At 46.3% G+C, this 19389-nt stretch overlaps 1 protein-coding gene across 2 annotated transcripts in view; it reads right to left on the bottom strand.

Annotated features, from left to right (window-relative positions):
- The window catches only part of BICD2 (BICD cargo adaptor 2), a 102703-nt gene that overhangs the window by 28546 nt on the left and 54768 nt on the right, over positions 1–19389 (bottom strand). For both annotated transcript variants that reach the window (XM_054387626.1, XM_054387625.1), the window contains exon 2: positions 16258–16470. In XM_054387626.1, coding sequence (XP_054243601.1) covers positions 16258–16470 — 213 coding nt within the window. The remainder of the gene's footprint in view (positions 1–16257; positions 16471–19389) is intronic.

Raw genomic sequence — 19389 nt, 5'->3', positions numbered from 1 at the left:
AGGACAGCACCAGAACACCTGTGATAGCAGCTTGGGTTGATCTGCAGCTAATGCTGAAAACTTACTAAAAAGTAATTCACCTCTGCTACAAGCCTTTTAAGGTTTTCCTACACCTGGACCAAATTTCCATCCATGTTATCCACTTGGAGCTGCTGAGCAAACCTGACCTTATTTCTCTTTCCTAGCAGAAGTTGCAGTCTTATTTTTTATTTTTTGGACTAAGAGACAAGACCTGAAGAGTTCCTTCTCATTCAGATGAGACATGTCCCATGTTCCCAAGCACAGATAGGTGGTCTTGGCTAGTAATCCACTGGGCACTAAATACAGAGGTGTCTGGCACTGATGCCAGCTTGCACAGGCAGCAGCAGTCATACAATGTCTTCACAGAAGCAAACAGATTAATGGTGTAGGAAGTGGGAAGATTGGAATGAGCCTTGTGATCAAACGCTGGGGACACAGATCTGAGATCAGAGAATGACTTTTTAAATCTATTTGAAAGAACGGATTCTGCAAGTGGAACAAGTCAGTTACCAGTAAGCTATAAAGCCATTTTTGAGCTCCAGGAGGACAAGAGGGAACCTCATTCCCTCTGCGCATTCCCAGCCACCCTTCTTCAGAGAACTGAGCTTGGCCTCCTGCAGCACCAGGACAGGGGGTGGGTCTGGGCTCTGCATCTCAGCTCCAGGAGCATGCACTGAGTCTGGATGGAAAATGCTGCCCCCCCACATCAGGACAGTGTCAGGAGTGGCACTGGGTGATGTTGTCAGGGTCTCCCCTGCCTGCAGCCAACTGCTTGCTAAGAGCAGTTAACTCCAGCTGCTTTTCAAATCTCAAATCTAAATGCTTGGTAGTTTACCAAGTCCTTCACTGCCATGAAGAAAACATTTAACCCTTCCAAGGCCTTCCATCTTTTACCTCCAGAGTTGCTCATGGAGCCAAGCCTAGCCCTAAGAAGGTCAGTACCAGCAGAGATGGACAATGTTCAAAAGCACCTCACTCACTGCTACACCTTGTGCAAACTGCCTGCAGCCTGAGCCAGCAGCTTGTGGAGGGTTTTTCTATGCTGTGCTTGTATTTTCAGTTGCTAATGAAACAAGGTTTGTTTCAACAAGCCTCTCTGAAGCTGAAAGAAAGAAGAAAAGAATTAGGGTAACTGAGACAGCTCTCTTGCATTCAGTGGCTTGCCATCATTCCCCCAGGTTTGGGAAGGCACAGGGCAGCATTACCTGGGGGACAGTTGGACTCAGATACAACTCAGAAACATCTGAACTTAAAAGCTCCAACTGCAGTAATTCTCACTGTGGATGCAAACTAGCAAAAGACTGGAAAAATTAAGCAGGCTTCCAGGAAAACAAAATTAACAATAAACCAGCCAGACTCACAGAAGCCTGCTGGCAACAGAGGGGACACACTTGTCTCAAAGGGGGAAAGGATCCCAGCCCAGGAGCTGGCAGGACTCATTGAAAGAGCTTGAAACTGGATGGAAAGGGGAAGGGCACAACCCCAGGCTGGCTGGAAATTAAGACAAGCACAGCACACTGGGGTCTGAAGGATGGGGGCTAGCAAGGGCTGTCAGTGCCCTGCCAGTGGAGACAGGGAATGGAGACCCAGGTGGCAGCAAAGACACAAGGGTGACAGATGGGTTAGCAACCACAGGAGCACCTGAGGCCAGGCAGGCAGAGACTGGGACTTCTCCCTGCAAAAAAGTGGCGAGGCCTTGAGAGCAACCAAAGAACATTGACACCAACGCCTGCAGCAGGGGAAGCAACAGGAGGAGCTGGGAGCCACTGGGTGCCAAAAAAACTACGACCTAGTGGGCATCACAGAAACTGAGTGGGATGTCTCACACCACTGGAGTGCCACAGTCAGTGGCTACAAACTCTTCAGAAGGGATAGGCAAGGAAGGATAGGCGGTGGGGCAGCCCTGTGTGCCAGGGAGTGTTACAAATGGCTGGAACGTGATGATGGTAGGGAGAGGGTTGAGTGTTTATGGGGAAGAATCAGGGGGAAGGCCAAGGAGGCAGATGTCCTGGGGGGAGTCTGCTATAGACCATCCAACCAGGATGAAGAGATGGAGAAAATACTCTTTAGGCATCTGGCAGAAGTCTCGTGATCACTGGCCCTTGTTCTTGTGGAGGTCTTCAACTTCCCTCCTGCATGCTGGAAATAAACCACAGCAGAGATGAAGCAGTCCCAGAGGTTCCTAGAGTGTGTGGAGTAGAACTTCCTGGCACAGCCGGTGACACAGTCAACTAGGGAAGCACCTGCTGGACCTACTGTTTGTAAACAGAGAAGGACTGGTGGGGGATGTAATGGCTAGGGGTCATCTTGGGCACAGCGATCAAGAAATGCCAGTTCTCAGCTGGAGAATTAGAGAAGGAGGTCAGCAGAACTGCACCTGGGACTTCTAGTGGGCAAATTTTGGCCTGTTTTGGAGTCTGGTCAACAGAACCCTGAGGATCAAGGAATCCAGGAAGGCTGGACACTGCTCAATAAGGAAGGAAGACCAGTTATATGCTGCACAAATGAGAAGCGTTTCTAGCGCAAACATTGTTTTAAATGACGTTGCTGTTTGTAACTTGCATTAAACTAGAAGCAGAACCTCTGGTGAGAGAAAAGAATCATGCGAAGAGGAATAGAAAGCAAGGTTAGAGTAGCTGCTGTATTGCACCCTGCATTCTGCTTTCCACCAAACTGTAGGTTACAGCAGGAGCAGGACCCATGCAGCTCAGATTTTCTTTCAGCAGCCCTGTTTACTACCAAGCAGCACAGGCTTTAATAACTTGCTGATGACTTACTACAGTTACTTCATGCATATTATGAGTAAATTATGAAGTCTCCTTCTCTTTGCACAGTTACGCCTTAGAATGCATCTTGCATACATCTAATTACAGAAATAAACAGATGTGGGGACACAGCCATTGGATCTTCATCAAGCAGTGACTAAATGCTTCCAGAGATGTCCTTTGTCTCTGAAATGTTATCTTACAGGTACCAGAGGATTTTAAAAGCCAGAAGCACCTCAGGGTGAGTTGTTCTGTATGTATTTACACCACAGCAGTCTCTTCCTTGCAGAACATGCTTTGGATGTTCTCTGCATGCTGAATATGGTCCACTGGAGTTGTGTACCAGTAATTACCAGGGTACTGCTTTGTTTACTTCCACTGCAAGTGAACACTGTGCCTGTTAGAAGGCCACTGACCTATATTTCCATGAAGCAAGAAAAAATATAAAGCAATCTTTGGCCATATAACACACTGCCCACTTTCTATTAACAAAAAAAGGATTATTTTCCTAAGAACTGTTTTGATAAGTGACACTAAAATTACACTGGATAAAAACCTACATGTATGCAACACTGGCAGCAGCAGAGCAGAAGAGTTCCTCTGTAATGAGCAAAGCTTTGGTTTTCCTCTCACAAGAGCTTTTTCCCAAGTTCCTCCAGACTGGAACAGCTAAGACGTTGCAAAGATCAAACAGGTCTTTAATAACCACCAGCACTTTACACAGCACCAAGACACAAACAGGGAAAGGCTCCTTTCTAGATTCTGCATTTTAGGACAAAATGCCATGACTGTAGAAGTGGTGGCATCCAGTTGTTGGAAGCAGTTGTCAGCCTGTGCTGATACAACCATTCAGACTGCAAGTTAGCTGTAATATGCCCCAACAAATATTGATTGTAGAGTTGCTGATCATCTTCACATCAGCCACACAACTGTAACACCATGAAATTCCCTACATGTTCTCAAAACCCACATCCAATCCAGTGATTTATCAGGGTGAAATCAGTCTTTTTTTCATCTCCACAGCAACAGAGAGTCAGAATAACCCAGGTAAAAAAAAAACAAGGAGACTTCTCAGGCTTCAGACCTAAGCTGCCTCAGGCAGCAGGTTATTCTGTTCAGTTATTTCCCTGTCAGGCCTGGCTGCACCAGGAACAGCTCAGACCAGTGCCAGTCTGATGTACTGCAGACAGGCAGCTTTGCTTCAGGAAACATCACCAACCCCAAGTTCCTCTCATTGCCGTACCTTCTAGAGCAGCAAAACCCTCCCTCTGCTGAAGAGCAGCAGAGGTGAACTAGTTAGCTACATTGAAACAAAAGGAGAGAACACTAAGCAATGTCAATTAAAAAATTTTGGACTCCCTCCATCTGCAGATGATACAGTGGGGAACTGGGGAGGGGGAAGTGATACATTATCCCCTCAACCCTGAACGATTTAACACAAAGAAAGGATAACCAGGCCTATCAGTGAAAGTACAGGAAAACTTAAGGAGTAAACCAAAAAGAATGGATTTTGCCACAGTCACCAGGGCAGCAGCAGTCCTGCGATGTTATTGCTGATACTACAGGTCCCGAGTGACTTTTGTGCTCCTTCTCCAGACATGCTTTGTCACAAGGCACATCCTTAAGACCCACCCTGTGTGACCTGGGAAGAAAGGGCAGGCTGCAGTTCTGAGCCAGCCAATCGGCACAGCACCTCCAGGTGAAACAAAGGCGTTTGGAACCCGGAGACAGCACGGCCCTGCCTCCAACCGGGCTGCACTACACACCCTGCAGTCTGGGCTGCACTACACATCCTGCCCTGCACAGCCTGCAGTCCGAGCTGCACTACACAGGCCACACTACACACGCTGCATTTCCATTCACTCTTTCAGCTACACATACTGATTTTACATCTGTTCAAAGATTACAGCTGCATGCAAGAGACTTTCTGCCTCCACTGCTCATGCTAGTCAGAAACTCTGGGCAGACTGAAGGTGGTAAGTGAAGATCACAAGGAGCCGTGACTACAGAGAGCCTCACTCTGCTGTTACAGCAGCAGTGAAAGCCACATAGCCCTTTAATCAGCGCGGTGAAAGCATCACCCAGCCATTGTGCCACCAGATTAATTCCCAACCAATACACTGTTGTGGAATCTTAAATGCACCTTGCAAATCTGAGAACCATATAATGTCAGAAGAAGAAGAATTTATTTTCAATATTAACCCAGTGTTGAAATGGTGACTTTTAACAACCTCACTTTCAATATTAACTCATTTTTTGGACAAATTTACAGGCAGCAGCCATTACAGCAAGAGAAACATTGTTGTCAAGGTCTTTCCTCTGAATATATCAGTGCAGAGCAACAATGGGCAAATCACCAGCAGATGCCTTCTTGAATACGTGTAAAGCACATCAATTAAATTTCCACTACAGCTCATTTTCTTCAGAATGGATGCTTTGGCTGTTTCAACCATACAAACAACATGCAATACTTTCTTTTCGGAAAAAGACTCAGCTCTCATCATTCTTATTAAAAAAAAAAAAAAAGAAAAGAAAAGGAAAAAAAGGAAGTTGTCAGTATATTAAAAAAAAAAATCAACTTCAGTGAAAATAAAAAGGTGGGAAGAAAACAGCTGCCATCTGCAGCCCCTCTGCAATATGCTGAGGCAGCAGGCAGCAGCACCCTGCTCTCATACTGTCACCACCTTTGAGCTTCCCACACCGGAAAAAAGAAAGGTTTATAAACAAAAAAAAAAAAACCAAAAAAAAAAACCCAAAACCAACCCAAAACAAAAAAACCCAAAACTATTCACACTGTGACCCTCCCAATTCTTTCAGTGCATTAAAGGACAAAAAATTCAGTCCTACGCACCTAATGTGATGGGCTCCGTGCCTGAAAGAAATAGGCTGGGCACTGCTTTGCTTTCGGAAACTGAGCTTTCCCAACCTGCAGCCTCTTCTCCATGTGCAGTATGTTTAGCAGCTCACTTCCAGCCACACTGCTCACTTCAGACATGACTCCTGCAGTGTATTCAGCATTATTTAAATATGCTTCAGTTCAGAAAACAGCAACTAATCAAGCAAGACAGTCTGCTGTAGGGCATTGTTTGAGCATTACACCTGGGCCCAAAAGAGATCTAAAAACCCACAGGCAATGAATTCGGCAAGAGCCTTTGTGCTGAGACACTTTGCCATTAGAAGCTAAGGGGTGCCATGGGATCTCTGAACCTGAAGAAAAGGGGAAGAACCATCTTTATTCTCAGAGTGAAAAGCAGATCAACACTGCTGCTCTGCCTCCCAGATTCAGTGCTGATCAACACACAGATGCCTAACAGCTTTCAGGGTGCAAAAGCAGCTACCACCCGCAGCCTTTCCTGTACAGCAGGTGGGAAGCACATTAAGTGACCAGGATATGATATTTGCAGCCACTCCTGCAGACAGGACAATCACAGTGACCCTCAGTAGGTGACCCTTTACACCTCCCTAGGCAGAGCAGGGGAAATGCTGTGTTGTTGCTGTTAAAAGTTCCTTTTCTCAGCTCACTGCCCGCAGCCTGGTTTTACAGAAGTTGATGTGAAGTGCTCACCTCTCTCACACCATTCTGCTCCTATGTTTTGTCAGCAACCTGACTGTGTAGCTGCTCTACCTGCCTGTGCCCACCTGTCCCACTGGCTACCGCTGCACTGACAATTACAAAAGCACTCAGGCAGCCTCAGTTTGTATATACAAGGCTGAAGCCTAATACGACGGCCAAAGTCCTGCTCCCAAGGCAAAGCAGAGCACCCTGCGAGATGACTTTTGCTGCTGTTTTAGCTTCTTACATGAAAGGACATCATGCCTAGCTCTTTGTCAACACCTCACTCCAAGCTCTCTGTTTTCTTGCTTCTTTCTCAACAACTCTCTCCTGTTTCTTTGGTGACCATAAAGAGTTTCTTGACTCACTCTGTCTCCACGGGGTCACCAATTCTCTGCATCTTCTAGGGGCAAGGTTTCCAGGAAAGTCTTTACTTAAACCTTTTACTTAGATTCTTACACTGCCAAAACTCCAAGTTCCATTGGTCCACAGCCACCAATTCTACCAGCAATTTTTAGAGCTCTTCAGCCTACTTCAAATAATTCAAATACTACCACTGAAGTCATTTTCCTTCCCCTTCCTGCAAGTCATATTCCCAATTTAAACAAATGTGCTTTTTCCCTGCTTCCTGCCTATGACATCATTTTAATGCCATTCAGAACTCCAGACTCTTGCACACTTCTGCTGCAGAGCTTCCTCCACTATCGTCCTTCCTGCGTGGAAAGAACTTTAGAGATTAAATAACTTTTTGTTCTTCTCTAAGATTCCTATCATAAAAGACGATAAATCTTGCAGCACTTCTCTAAGCTGTTCACCTGTAGATGCATCATCACAGATTATGTACTGTTCAGAATGGGGAAGTTTATTTGCTCTACACCATGCCAGGTTCTACAAGAGTATTTTTGCGGTTTCGTTGACCTTTGCAATAATGCAGAGACATTACAGCAATAACGCTGAGAATTTTGTATGATTTCATTGCATTTATTAAAAAGGGGGGGGAAAGGGGGAAGAAAGAGTCCTCCTGATATGATACAGAAGTACAGGACTACCGACTGTTTGAGCCACAGGCCTTCAAACCTAATGCATTGCAATAAACCACTTAAAACACACTCCTAGCCAATTAGCTGGAGTGCATGCTCTGTAATTTAGAGCACAATAAAACATTGTTCTCACTTTTCTCTGCTATAATAGAACCCATGCCTGCTTTCAGCTCCTGACAGGGCCTTTAGGGAATGCAGAACATGGAGGCTTCCCTTGCTTGGCTGCAGGGGAGATCTGCTATGCATTTTTCTCTATAGGTCACCACTGTGTTCAAGAGGGAGAAGTAGAGCAACACAAAGGACCATTTAGCATCTTAGCTATAAACCCTAGTGGAAAAGAGAAGTGTAACCACAGTTTTTGGAATATTCCTCCTTCAGTGATGATATTAAGGAAATCTGGAGAACTTCATCCATCAGATTACTCCATGTTCATAGAAGAACGGTCAGCCATCAGCACTGAGCGTGCAGGGACACATTTAACAAACAAATTCATGGAATACCATGGTGAAAACACTGGCTCTGAAACAACAAACACTTGCTAGCAATTAAAGCAGTCAAATCACAGAATGCTAGGGGCTGGAAGGGACATCAAAAGATTATAGACTCCAAGCCCCCTGCCAGAGAAGGATCACCTAGGGCAGCTCACACAGGAATACATCCAGGTGGGTCTGGACAGTCTCCAGAGGAGGAGACTCCACAACCTCTCTGGACAGCCTGCTCCAGGGCTCCAGCACCCTCACAGTGACAAAGTTTTCCCTTCTGTTCCTGTGGCACCTCCTCTGCTCCATCTTGCCCCCAGTGCCCCTGTGCTGTCATTGGACAACCCTGAGCAGAGCCTGGCTGCACCTTCCTGACACTGCCCTGCACATCTTTATCAACAGGAATGAGGGCAGCGCTCAGGCTCCTCTGTCCCAAGCTAAAGAGCCCCAGCTCCCTCAGTCTTTTTGTAAGAAGACTCTGTTCTGGGCTTCCCAGCAATGTCCCTTCCAACTCTGTTCACATATTTTAACTGCAAGGCCCAGAAAGCTGACAGAAGCCCCTGCAACATTACTGTATCCAAGGACATGGAGAGATGACTACAAACAGCTGCGCGATGGCACAGGGAAAGCAGCTGTGGTTGAAGCAGCCTGATCTAACATACTGTGCTTTATGTATTCAGTGACTGAAGATCAGTTTCCACTTGAATCTGCCAAGCATCTATGTGTCCATCAATGAAGCATTCAGCTCCCACAAGCAGAGATCAAGTTCTAGGTCTTCACTGAAGAGTAAGCACATTGGTTGGTTTCTCTTGTCTACTCAGAGTATGGGTGAGTTCCATAAGCCATGAACTTCATTAAGGAAATTATTTACAGGACTTGACTAGAGCATGAGGATTGTTAGACTCAACTGAGACCCTGCAAAAAGAAACTCATAACTAATTCCTCCAAGAGAGGCAAGACACTAGGATGAAGGGATAAACCTGAGATCTTTACAGAGCTCTGCAGGCTTGGTATCCAGTTTCTCTGGGGTTAAAAAAACCCCAAAACAAACCCCCAGGATAAACATTTGAGTTTCTGCATTCAACACAGACCTGGAAGTCCCACTATTATCAACAGGAAAAAAAAGAGGGAGAGAGTTTTCAACGCATAGCAGTGCCAGGTAATTGTGTGGTGTTCATTATTTTCCAGATTTACACAGGCTTTCTTGATTATCATATGAGAGATGATAATGGAGAACAAGAAAGTTTCTTCACAGCCTTTAAGAAATAAAATGACTCATATTTTCCTTGTGGGGGTTTCCAAACCTGCCCTTTAGTAGTATGTACTGTCCTGTCCTGTGTATCATTAGCTTGTCACCCTAGACTTTAGGCATGCAGACTTTGATCGCTTCAGGGATCTGCTGGCCAAAGTGTCGTGGGACAAAGCCCTAGAGGGAAGAGGGGCCCAGGACAGCTGGTCAGTATTCAAGGACCACCTCCTCTGTATCCAGGAGCAATGCATATCGAAAAAGAGAAAAGCAGGGAAGAATGCTAGGAGGCCTGCCTGGATAAGCAAGGAGCTGCTGGACACACTATCACTTAAAAGGAAACTCTACAAGGAGTGGAGGAAAGGACAACTGGAATGGGGGGATATAAGGAAGCTGCCTGAGCAGCAAGAGACCTGCTTAGGAAAGCCAAAGCACAGCTTGAATTGAATCTAGCCAGGGAGCTCAAAGGGAGCACCGAGAATTTCTACAGGTATATTAATGGTAAAAAGAAGACCAGGGAAGGTGGGGGCTCCCTCAGAAAGGAAACAGGTGAAATGATCACAAGTGACCTAGAAAAGGCTGAGGTTCTCAATGTCTTCTTTACCTCAGGCTTCACTGCAAAGGCCTCCAGCCACACTCCTGGACTCATGGAAGATAATGGCAGGGACTGGGAGGAAGAACTGCCCATGGTGAGTGAAGATCAGTTCACGAGCACCTGAAAAACCTGAAAGCGTTCAAGTCCATGAGACCCGACGGGATACACCCACAGGTACTGAGGGAGCTGGGGAGGAGGTTGCTAAATCCCTTTCTACTATATTCCAAAAGTCCTGGCAGTCTGGGGAAGTCCCCACTGACTGGAAAAGGGGAAACATTACTCCCATTTTCAAAAAGGGGAAGAAGGAAGAACCAGGGAACTACAGGCCAGGCAGTCTCACCTCTGTGCCTGGTAAGATCATGGAGCAGATTCTCCTGGAGGCACTACTGAGACAAAATAGTGAAGAGGTGATTGGGTACAGTCAGCATGGGTTTACCAAGGGCAAATCCTGCCTGACAAACCTGGTGGCCTCCTAAGAACAGGTGACAACATTAATAGATGAGGGGAGAGCAACTGATGTCATTGACCTGGACCTGAGCAAAGCCTTTGACACTGTCGCACACCACAGCCTGGTCTCCAAACTGGTGACACATGGGTTTGATGGGTGGAACGTTCAGTGGGTAAAGAACTGGCTTGATGGCTGTACCCAGAGAGTGGCTGTCAATGACTCTTTTTTGTCCAGACTGAACAGCCCCAACTCTTTCTGTCTGTCCTCATAGGAAAGGTGCTCCAGCCCTCTGATCATCCTGGTGAGCCTTCTCTGGACACCTTCCAGCATGTCCATATCCCTTTTGTAATAGGGGCTCCAGAACTGGATGCAGTACTCCAGGTGGGGTCTCACCAGAGATGAGTAGAGGGGGAGAATCACCTCCCTTGACCTGCTGGCCACACTTCTCTTGATGCAGCTCAGGATCTGGTTGGCTTTCTGGGCTGCCAGTGCAAGCTGACAGCTCATGTTGAGCTTCTCATCCACCAGCACCCCCAAGTCCCTCTCCTCAGGGCTGTTCTCCAGCCAGTCCCTGCCCAGCCTGTATTTGTGCTTGGCATTGTCTCGACCCAGATGCAGGACCTTGCACTTGGTCTTGTTGAACCTCATGAGGTTGGCTTGTGCCCAGCTCTGCAGCCTGTCCTGGTCCCTCTGGATGGATCCCTTCCCTCCAGCCTGTCTGCTGCACCACACAGCTTGGTGTCATCAGCAAACCTGCTGAGGGTGCACTCAATGCCACTGTCCATGTCACCAACAAAGATGTTGAACAAGCCTTGTCCCAGGACTGATCCCTGAGGGACTCCACTTGTCCCTGGCCTCCACTGGGACATGGAGTCATTGACAGCCACTCTTTGGGTGCAGCCATCAAGCCAGTTCTTTACCCACTGAATGTTCCACCCGTCAAACCCATGTGTCACCAGTTCGGAGACCAGGATGTGGTATGGGACAGTGTCAAAGGCTTTGCTCAGGTCCAGGTCAATGACATAAGTTGCTCTCCCCTCATCTATTAATGTTGTGATCTATTCATAGAAGGCCACCAGGTTTGTCAGGCAGGATTTGCCCTTGGTAAACCCATGCTGACTGTACCCAATCACCTCTTCACTATTCTTCTGTCTCAGTAGTGCCTCCAGGAGAATCTGCTCCATGATCTTACCAGGCACAGAGGTGAGACTGCCTGGCCTGTAGTTCCCTGGTTCTTCCTTCTTCCCCTTTTTGAAAATGGGAGTAATGTTTCCCCTTTTCCAGTCAGTGGGGACTTCCCCAGACTGCCAGGACTTTTGGAATATAATAGAAAGGGGTTTAGCAACCTCCTCCCCAGCTCCCTCAGTACCTGTGGGTGTATCCCGTCGGGTCTCATGGACTTGAACGCTTTCAGGTTCTTCAGGTGCTCGTGAACTGATCTTCACTCACCATGGGCAGTTCTTCTTTCTGGTTCTTGCCACTAGCTTCCATGACTATTGCAGGAGTGTGGCTGAAGCCCCTTGCAGTGAAGACTGAGGTAAAGAAGACATTGAGAACCTCAGCCTTTTCTAGGTCACTTGTGATCATTTCACCTGTTTCCTTTCTGAGGGAGCCCCCACCTTCCCTGGTCTCCTTTTTACCATTAATATACCTGTAGAAATTCTCAGTGTTCCCTTTGAGCTCCCTGGCTAGATTCAATTCAAACTGTGCTTTGGCTTTCCTAAGCAGGTCTCTTGCTGCTCGGGCAGCTTCCTTACGGCTGTCATGACTCCATGTCCCAGTGGAGGCCAGTGACAAGCGGAGTCTATCACAGATCAGTCCTGGGACCAATCTTGTTCAACATCTTTGTTGGTGACATGGACAGAGGCATTGAGTGCACTATCAGCAAGTTTGCTGATGACACCAAGCTGTGTGGTGCAGCAGACAGGCTGGAGGGAAGGGATCCATCCAGAGGGACCAGGACAGGCTGCAGAGCTGGGCACAAGCCAACCTCAGGAGGTTCAACAAGACAAAGTGCCGGGTCCTGCATCTGGGTCGAGGCAATGCCAAGCACAAATACAGGCTGGGCAGGGATTGGCTGGAGAGCAGCCCTGAGGAGAGGGACTTGGGGGTGCTGGTGGACGAGAAGCTCAACATGAGCTGTCAGCTTGCACTTGCAGCCCAGAAAGCCAACCAGATCCTGAGCTGCATCAAGAGAAGTGTGGCCAGCAGGTCAAGGGAGGTGATTCTCCCCCTCTACTCAGCTGTGGTGAGACCCCACCTGGAGTACTGCATCCAGTTCTGGAGCCCCTATTACAAGAGGGATATGGACATGCTGGAAGGTGTCCGGAGAAGGCTCACCAGGATGATCAAAGGGCTGGAGCACCTTTCCTATGAGGACAGACTGAAAGAGTTGGGGCTGTTCAGTCTGGACAAAAAAGAAGGCTCTGACGTGACCTTCTTGTGGCCTTTCAATATCTGAAGGGGGCCTACAAGAAAGCTGGGAAGGGACTTTTTAGGATATCAGGTAGTGACAGGAGTAGGGGGAATGGAATAAAGCTGGAAGTGGGGAGATTCAGGCTGGACATGAGGAAGAAGTTCTTCCCCATGAGAGTGGTGAGAGCCTGGAATGGGTTGTCCAGGGAGGTGGTTGAGGCCCCATCAGTGGAAGTGTTTAAGGCCAGGCTGGATGAGGCTCTGGCCAGCCTGATGTAGTGTGAGGTGTCCCTGCCCATGGCAGGGGGTTGGAACTAGATGATCTTTGTGGTCCCTTCCAACCCTGACTGATTCTATGATTTCTCTGCACACACATTGAATGAAATACATTTCATTCTTTAGTTTACAGAACCAGATCAGCTTTTCTTTTCTTGAGAAAGAAGCATTCATTCATTTTCCAGTCTCTCCCTACTGGGCAACAGCTACCTTACAGCCAGATCACCCTATGATATCTCTTTTGATGCCTTCAAAGCATAGAAGAGATGAAAGAATACTAAAAAGGAATAGCAAATAGCACTTACTCAGGAGCAATTACTCCTTCCAGTGACTCTTCCAGGACACAGAAGCTGCTGAGCTAGCTTATGACAGTGGTGCAACTCATAATTGGTACCCATCCTGTTGACCTGTCTCAACAGGCCAAAGTTAGATAATTCAACAGAAAGCATCAAAACCACTTCAGTCTGCTACAGCAACTCCAAGTGCACTGAACGTCACTCTCCTCCTTGCAGAAACAACTCATTGCTTCTGTGCAAGTGTCCTGAGAAGACACAAAAAGAATGATGGCATCTTAAAATGGACAAGGTGCTTCCAACCAACACAGGTCAGCATCTGCTCTCAACCTAGCACCACTACTGCCAGCAGCACCTTAAGAGAGGCTAAGAAGCTTCTGTCTGATGCCCTCGACCATCTTCCTCGTGCCACTACTACAGATGGAACAGATTTCATCAGAAACACCCCAGTACAGCTCTGTATCCTGTCAGCCAGCTACAAAGCAGCAGACAAAAGCTTCTGCACTGAATCTCTCTTAAAGCATTGATTCAGCCTTGGTTGATGTCCAAATTTTTTGAAATTTTTTTCTTTTAAACTTCCTTTTGAAAGGGGAAGCACTCTGATTGGCCACAGGATACACAATGAAGTATTTTCCACATCCTTCCTCTTATCTGGATCAAATCCAGGATGGCTGCAACAGAAGTAAAGCTTTCTGTTCCCCCCTTAGACATGTTGAAAGCCAGTTCCCTCAATGGGCAGTAGTGCAGGACCTTCCAAATGCATGCTGTAAGGACTAGATCTGACTACAAACATTCTCTACAGGATGGAAAAGAGCCACAGGAGTCTTTCTTTCATCATAAGTCAGAAAAAATGAAGGAAGGAATTTCCACTGTGTCTCTGCAGTACAAACCAGCAGATCATATTCTACCTTTATCTCCAGCACCTTCAGATGACAGCAGCATTCTTCACAGCACAGAGTCTCCTTGCACTAATATCAGCACAGAACTTTTACCATGAGACAGGCTAAAGCTAAACATGGCAACAAGGACAGGTGAAAAGCACACTGCTCATCCTGCTCATTGGCTTATAATGGTCACTACAGGTTCTCATCAATTCCTCTTAGACTTGCTGATAGGCACAGGCCCTGCTTCCATTACCTGGACAGCAATGGTGAAATAGCAACTATTTGAACATCTGCCGTTTTCTGGTGCATCTTATGAAAGCCAAGCCCCTCAAAATGCCTTTTTTAGGGGCCAGAAGGATGGAATCTCTGTTCAGACGTCTCACTTCACTATTTCCTATCAGCAATTACAAAGCAACGCAAACCACAATGCAATACACAAATCTTCGGAGGAAAAGAATTTCAGACCACACAGGATCAACTGGCCCAGATGTTTTCATTTTAACACTAAAGCCACTTCTTTTTCTCCTCCACACCTCTTCACCCCACCACAATTCACCAGCAGAAGAAACAGCTACGCAAAAATAAAAGCAAGGAAGGAACACACACTGAGATGGCACAAATCAACGGGCAGAGAAACACCTAACTGCAGGGTTCTAGAGACTTATCATATTAGACTTTGATTTTTTTTTCTGAGTTTAGTTTCCATTCAAAGTTTGAAATCAGTCACATCCAGTTAATTTTTTTTACAATAATTAGCTCTTATTTCTGGCCAGGTAACTGCAGCACTGCAGGAAGCTGGACTGGAATCTGCTGCTCTGCATACTTTGGAGCGGCATCTGCAATCTGATATGTGCACAACGCTGCCTCCAGGGCAGGGAGCTTCTCTTTTGAGCTGTTCTTAAAGGTTAGGAATTAAAGACAAGAGCTGTGTGTGTACTTGCAGGGACTGGCTCCTTGCCTAAGCAGAGCACACGGACCAATTCCAGCTCTGGTATCCCACAGCCAGGACCCATGTGAAATTAAAGGAAAGCTTCACTGGCCTGTCTGATCACCTCCAAGAGAGGCACCCCGCAGAAGTAGCTCACGTTTCCTCACTAAATTCACTATTAAAACTCATCCAGATATTTGTTACCACGTCCTAAACGAAATGAAATGAAACACTTGTGATTTTCAGCTGTGGTCAGAGTATGCAGGGGAGGCTGGCAACTCCCTCAGGGCTAGATGAGTATCCAGCACTTCAAAGAAGGTGATTGAAGGCTGCTTGTTTACCACATCCCTCTATTGTTTACAGTTTCTATAACTTCTACCCAGTCTAAACTTACTTGATTTGAGTTCCCGAAACAATTTTTTCCTGCATCAGTGCCAAAGGGGTTCCTGCTGAGATACAGATTTCATAAGTAATCAATATTTTAAAGTCAATTTCTCAGTGATTATTTTCCCTCAGAAACAGGCAGTTTCAATACTAACGTAAGAAAAGGTCAAAGGCACTTTGAGCTGGTCAACCTATGGAAAAGTAAAACCCAGCATTTTCATGGGAGAATACACAGGACTCTAAATTTTACTATTACTCCTTTTTGTGCAAATCCAAGTTTTGTTATGCTCCCACATCTTTAGAGGTTAGGATAGAAAAAGTGATAAAAGGGGGAATTATGCCCAAATATTTTGCAGCAAGAAAATATGTATTGGGAGTGAACCATAAAGAGCACATCCAAAGCATTTCTGCACTTGGTCTAGACATATCCCTCTGCTTTTTAAGGCAGCAGTTCTTGGACTGAAGGAACTGATGTGCAGTACCCACAGCAACAGTGTGACCCAGATGTGCCATCATATATCTGTGATACCACCTGGGACACAACACAGTAGTTACTGAAGAATTTAGTAGGTATTTGAGGTGTTTAAGGCCAGGCTGCATGAGGCTCTGGCCAGCCTGATCTAGTGTGAGGTGTCCCTGCCCATGGCAGGGGGGTTGGAACTAGATGATCCTTCCAACCCTGACTGATTCTATGAATTTGTGGCCACACCAGGCTGGTTTGGTGGAGGAAGTGAAAAGCTGGATTTTCTGCACTGCTGAACCACAGCTGTGGCTGAACACAACACTGAGCTGAAGTCTCAGAGAGACCACCCATCGTAGCAGCTTCCAGGAGTAAGCAGATATCCATGGGCTGAAGAATCTTCCCTATTTAGCACAAATAAATCCTATCTGCAACAGGAGCTGTGATGCAAACTGCACACCTTCACTCACCTCTTTCAGTTCCTGTGCAACAGAATTAAGGCGTTCATTTTCAGACTGTGTGTTGGCAAGGACATTTCTGAGCTGCTTCAGTTCTGTCTGCAACTCCATAACCTTCTTCATGTAGTATTCTTCCTTGGTAGCTGATTCCTGAATCAAGGTCTCCTCTCTGCTCTCCCCATCTGCTGCTACCTTCTTGTGGTTTGTATGGGCCTGGCCAAAAGCCTAGAAAAGTCAGAAACAAATCTATTAGTAAACTCAGAATTATGCATAAACACTTTCTGTTTTAAACAGCTGACAATATTTACCGTTGTATTTTTTTGAAGCAAAACAATGTAACCCACTCCAACACTCTCCTCTTCGGGGATCAGACCTTTAAATGCTATCAAGTGACCAACAAAGGGTTCTCAAAAGTAACCCACAACACCCAAAGAGTGTTTTGTGACGCATAGAATATCCAAGCAGAACCTCACAGAAACCCTTGTTGTGGGACACCCCCCCCCCAATGTATTGTCTGCTGTGAAAGGAAGACTTTGGTTTTCAGTGAGACAACTGCAAGCTGAGCAGGCATTTCTGCATGCACCTGTTCTCTGTAGCTGGGTCAGACTCCTGCAAAACCCCAATCACTGAAGGCAGACTTAGTATTAACAGCCTGCGCAATTTCTTGGGCTGGGAGCAAGCTGACTGCTCGTGATACAGCTGTACCCATGACACACATCACTACCCATGGCCGCTCACTGCTGGAGATCACCACCCCCTCAACCCTGCTAACCACTGCCGCCATAAGCAGGCAGGGTCAGCAGGGCTGCTCCGTCACCAGGCTAAGCTAATGTGGGTCACTGCAGCTGAAGTAGGTCAGCAGATGCTCACCCAACCAGCTCTGCTGCCTACTCCTGGAGACACCATCTCTATCGGCATGTCAGCAATGGGACTTAGAGGCAGGTCACAGAGATCTAACCTCTTCAGCATGGCACACCTGTTTGGAGCTGACATCCTCACTTTGCACCTCCTCCTTTTTCCTACCATTCTTTTTGCAGGTTTTCATTTTGCTTAGAAGTCTATCAGCTGATGCTCCTAGAACCAGTTCTCCCACACGAGCAAGCAGCCCATACAGACAGCCCAGCTGCTGCATTAAAGAAACCCACCAGTGGCTTTCAGTGATAAAGTAAAGAGTTTAACATTTTCAGCGGGTAGAGATTCGTAACACTGCCCGGCAGACAGACCACAGGCAAGGAAGTTCGAGAACCTTCAGCTGCTGCACTTTGTGTGCACCACAGTTCACAACCCAAATGTAGCTGAAGCTTTGGGATGCCAGTGTCCATGCAGGTTTATGTTGCCAACATTAACATCAGACATTAAGCCAGGTCAAGGACAGGTCAGCATCTCATAAAGCACCTTGTCTAGTCATGCATTACATTTTCAATGAATCACCTTTTGCTAGCTCTTCAGAAATACACTGTCACTACCCAAAAAAAGCTCCTGGGAAAAGCATTTTCTTACCTCTGCACATTAGACCAGACACACTAAGAGGTCAGGAATTACTGATTATACCAGGCCAGAAACAGATGATTGAATGTGCTAGCTCTGCCTACAGCTAAAGGTTTCCACATGTCACTCCCATTAGACAAAATTTTATTTCAGATAAGCAAGTCAGACATACAGAAGAGAAATCTCCATTCAAGAAATCCCAGTCAGATTCAGCAAGAGATCGCAAGGGAAATGAAAAAAGCCTCATGTTCAGACAGCAAGGAAAGCACCATCTGTGCAAGTCAAATGACTTCCACAAAGCAGCTTAAGAGCCTAATACCCAAGGTCTCCCTAATGTTAAAGGGATAACAAAACCATGCAAGCCTCTCAAATAGACTTTCTTTATGAAAAAAAGAATGAAGATCCACCTTTTCTAGACCTGCATTTATTAGAAATCTCCGACACAGAGATAAGACTCTGGGCATGATTTCCCAGTGAAGTGGCACTGTTTTCCTCATAGCAGGATGCCAATGCAAAGCACAGTGAGGCTCAGGATACTCAGGCCCACTTCGGATCAGCCAGACAGCAGAGTTCAGGCACGATTCAACTGAGGAACTCAGCAATGTTGCTGAGGGAGAAATTCCTGAGAACAATGACTAATTTGCTCTTAAAACTTTTGCTGCTGACTCTAAGCCTTGGGTTTAATACCTGAAAAGAGAATGTCACAATTTTGCAGGAGCCACTATTGACAGGGAGTACCCAAAGACAGAAACTGGCATAGTGGATGAGATTGGTGTTTTTTTAATCCAATATCCTGTCTTCTAGGGAGGCTTATGCCAGATGCTTTGCAGAAAGGTGCAAGAAACCCATTATCTCCCCAGGGGTGGGGACTGCCTCAAGCCTTGAAGCAGAACACTGCTATTAATACTGAGTTACATCTACAATATCCTCCCATTTTTTCACGGTTTATGCATTTTTGGCCTCACTAAAACCTTAGAGCAATAACTTCTGCATTTAGAATCATACTCTTAAATGACAGGTTTCTGTCAGTTCACGCTTTTCACATGTTTTCATAAGAGAGGATGTATTTTTGTTCAGAGACTTGAAGGTGTGCTGTTATTCCATTCACTGTTTTCAGACTTCCATCATATCCCTCTATTCCCTAGTCAGCATGAGATGAAGTTCAGTAAGTCACCACCACTTTTTATGTTTGAGAATTTAGAAGCTGCCTTTTATTACGGCTTGCCCCAAACGGCTGGTCTAGCCCAGCCAAGTCAGCACTGCAGATGTAAGTTCACAGAGACCAGCTGCAGAAACAAAATCATGGATCAGCCCTACCAAAGGGTGCTGCTGTTCTGTGGGCTCCAGTTATTTCTGCCCAGCAAGGCTGTCACTTGCTCTCAGTCAGCAAGTTCATGAAGTTAAGCAGAAACCCTACCATTAGCTTGATGGTATTACTCTCTGGGGTCAGGAAGGGGATACAGAACCCTGAGTAAATGGACTCTGACACTACACAGAACATAAGCCATGGTCCTCAGGGCAGTCAGCCTGAAACAATTCTATCTGGTTGAATTTCGAAGGGAACACTTAAAAAGCACCTCCACTCTAGTCAGGCTTTATTATCTCTTGTGTTTGTACTTCCAAATGACTTCATGCATTCAGTGCAATTACCTTCCA

The sequence above is a fragment of the Indicator indicator genome, chromosome 15 (assembly GCF_027791375.1).
Source record: "Indicator indicator isolate 239-I01 chromosome 15, UM_Iind_1.1, whole genome shotgun sequence".
Taxonomy (NCBI): Eukaryota; Metazoa; Chordata; class Aves; order Piciformes; family Indicatoridae; genus Indicator; species Indicator indicator.
Note: the sequence above shows the minus strand (reverse complement) of the source record. Positions and strands in the feature narration are given on the sequence as shown.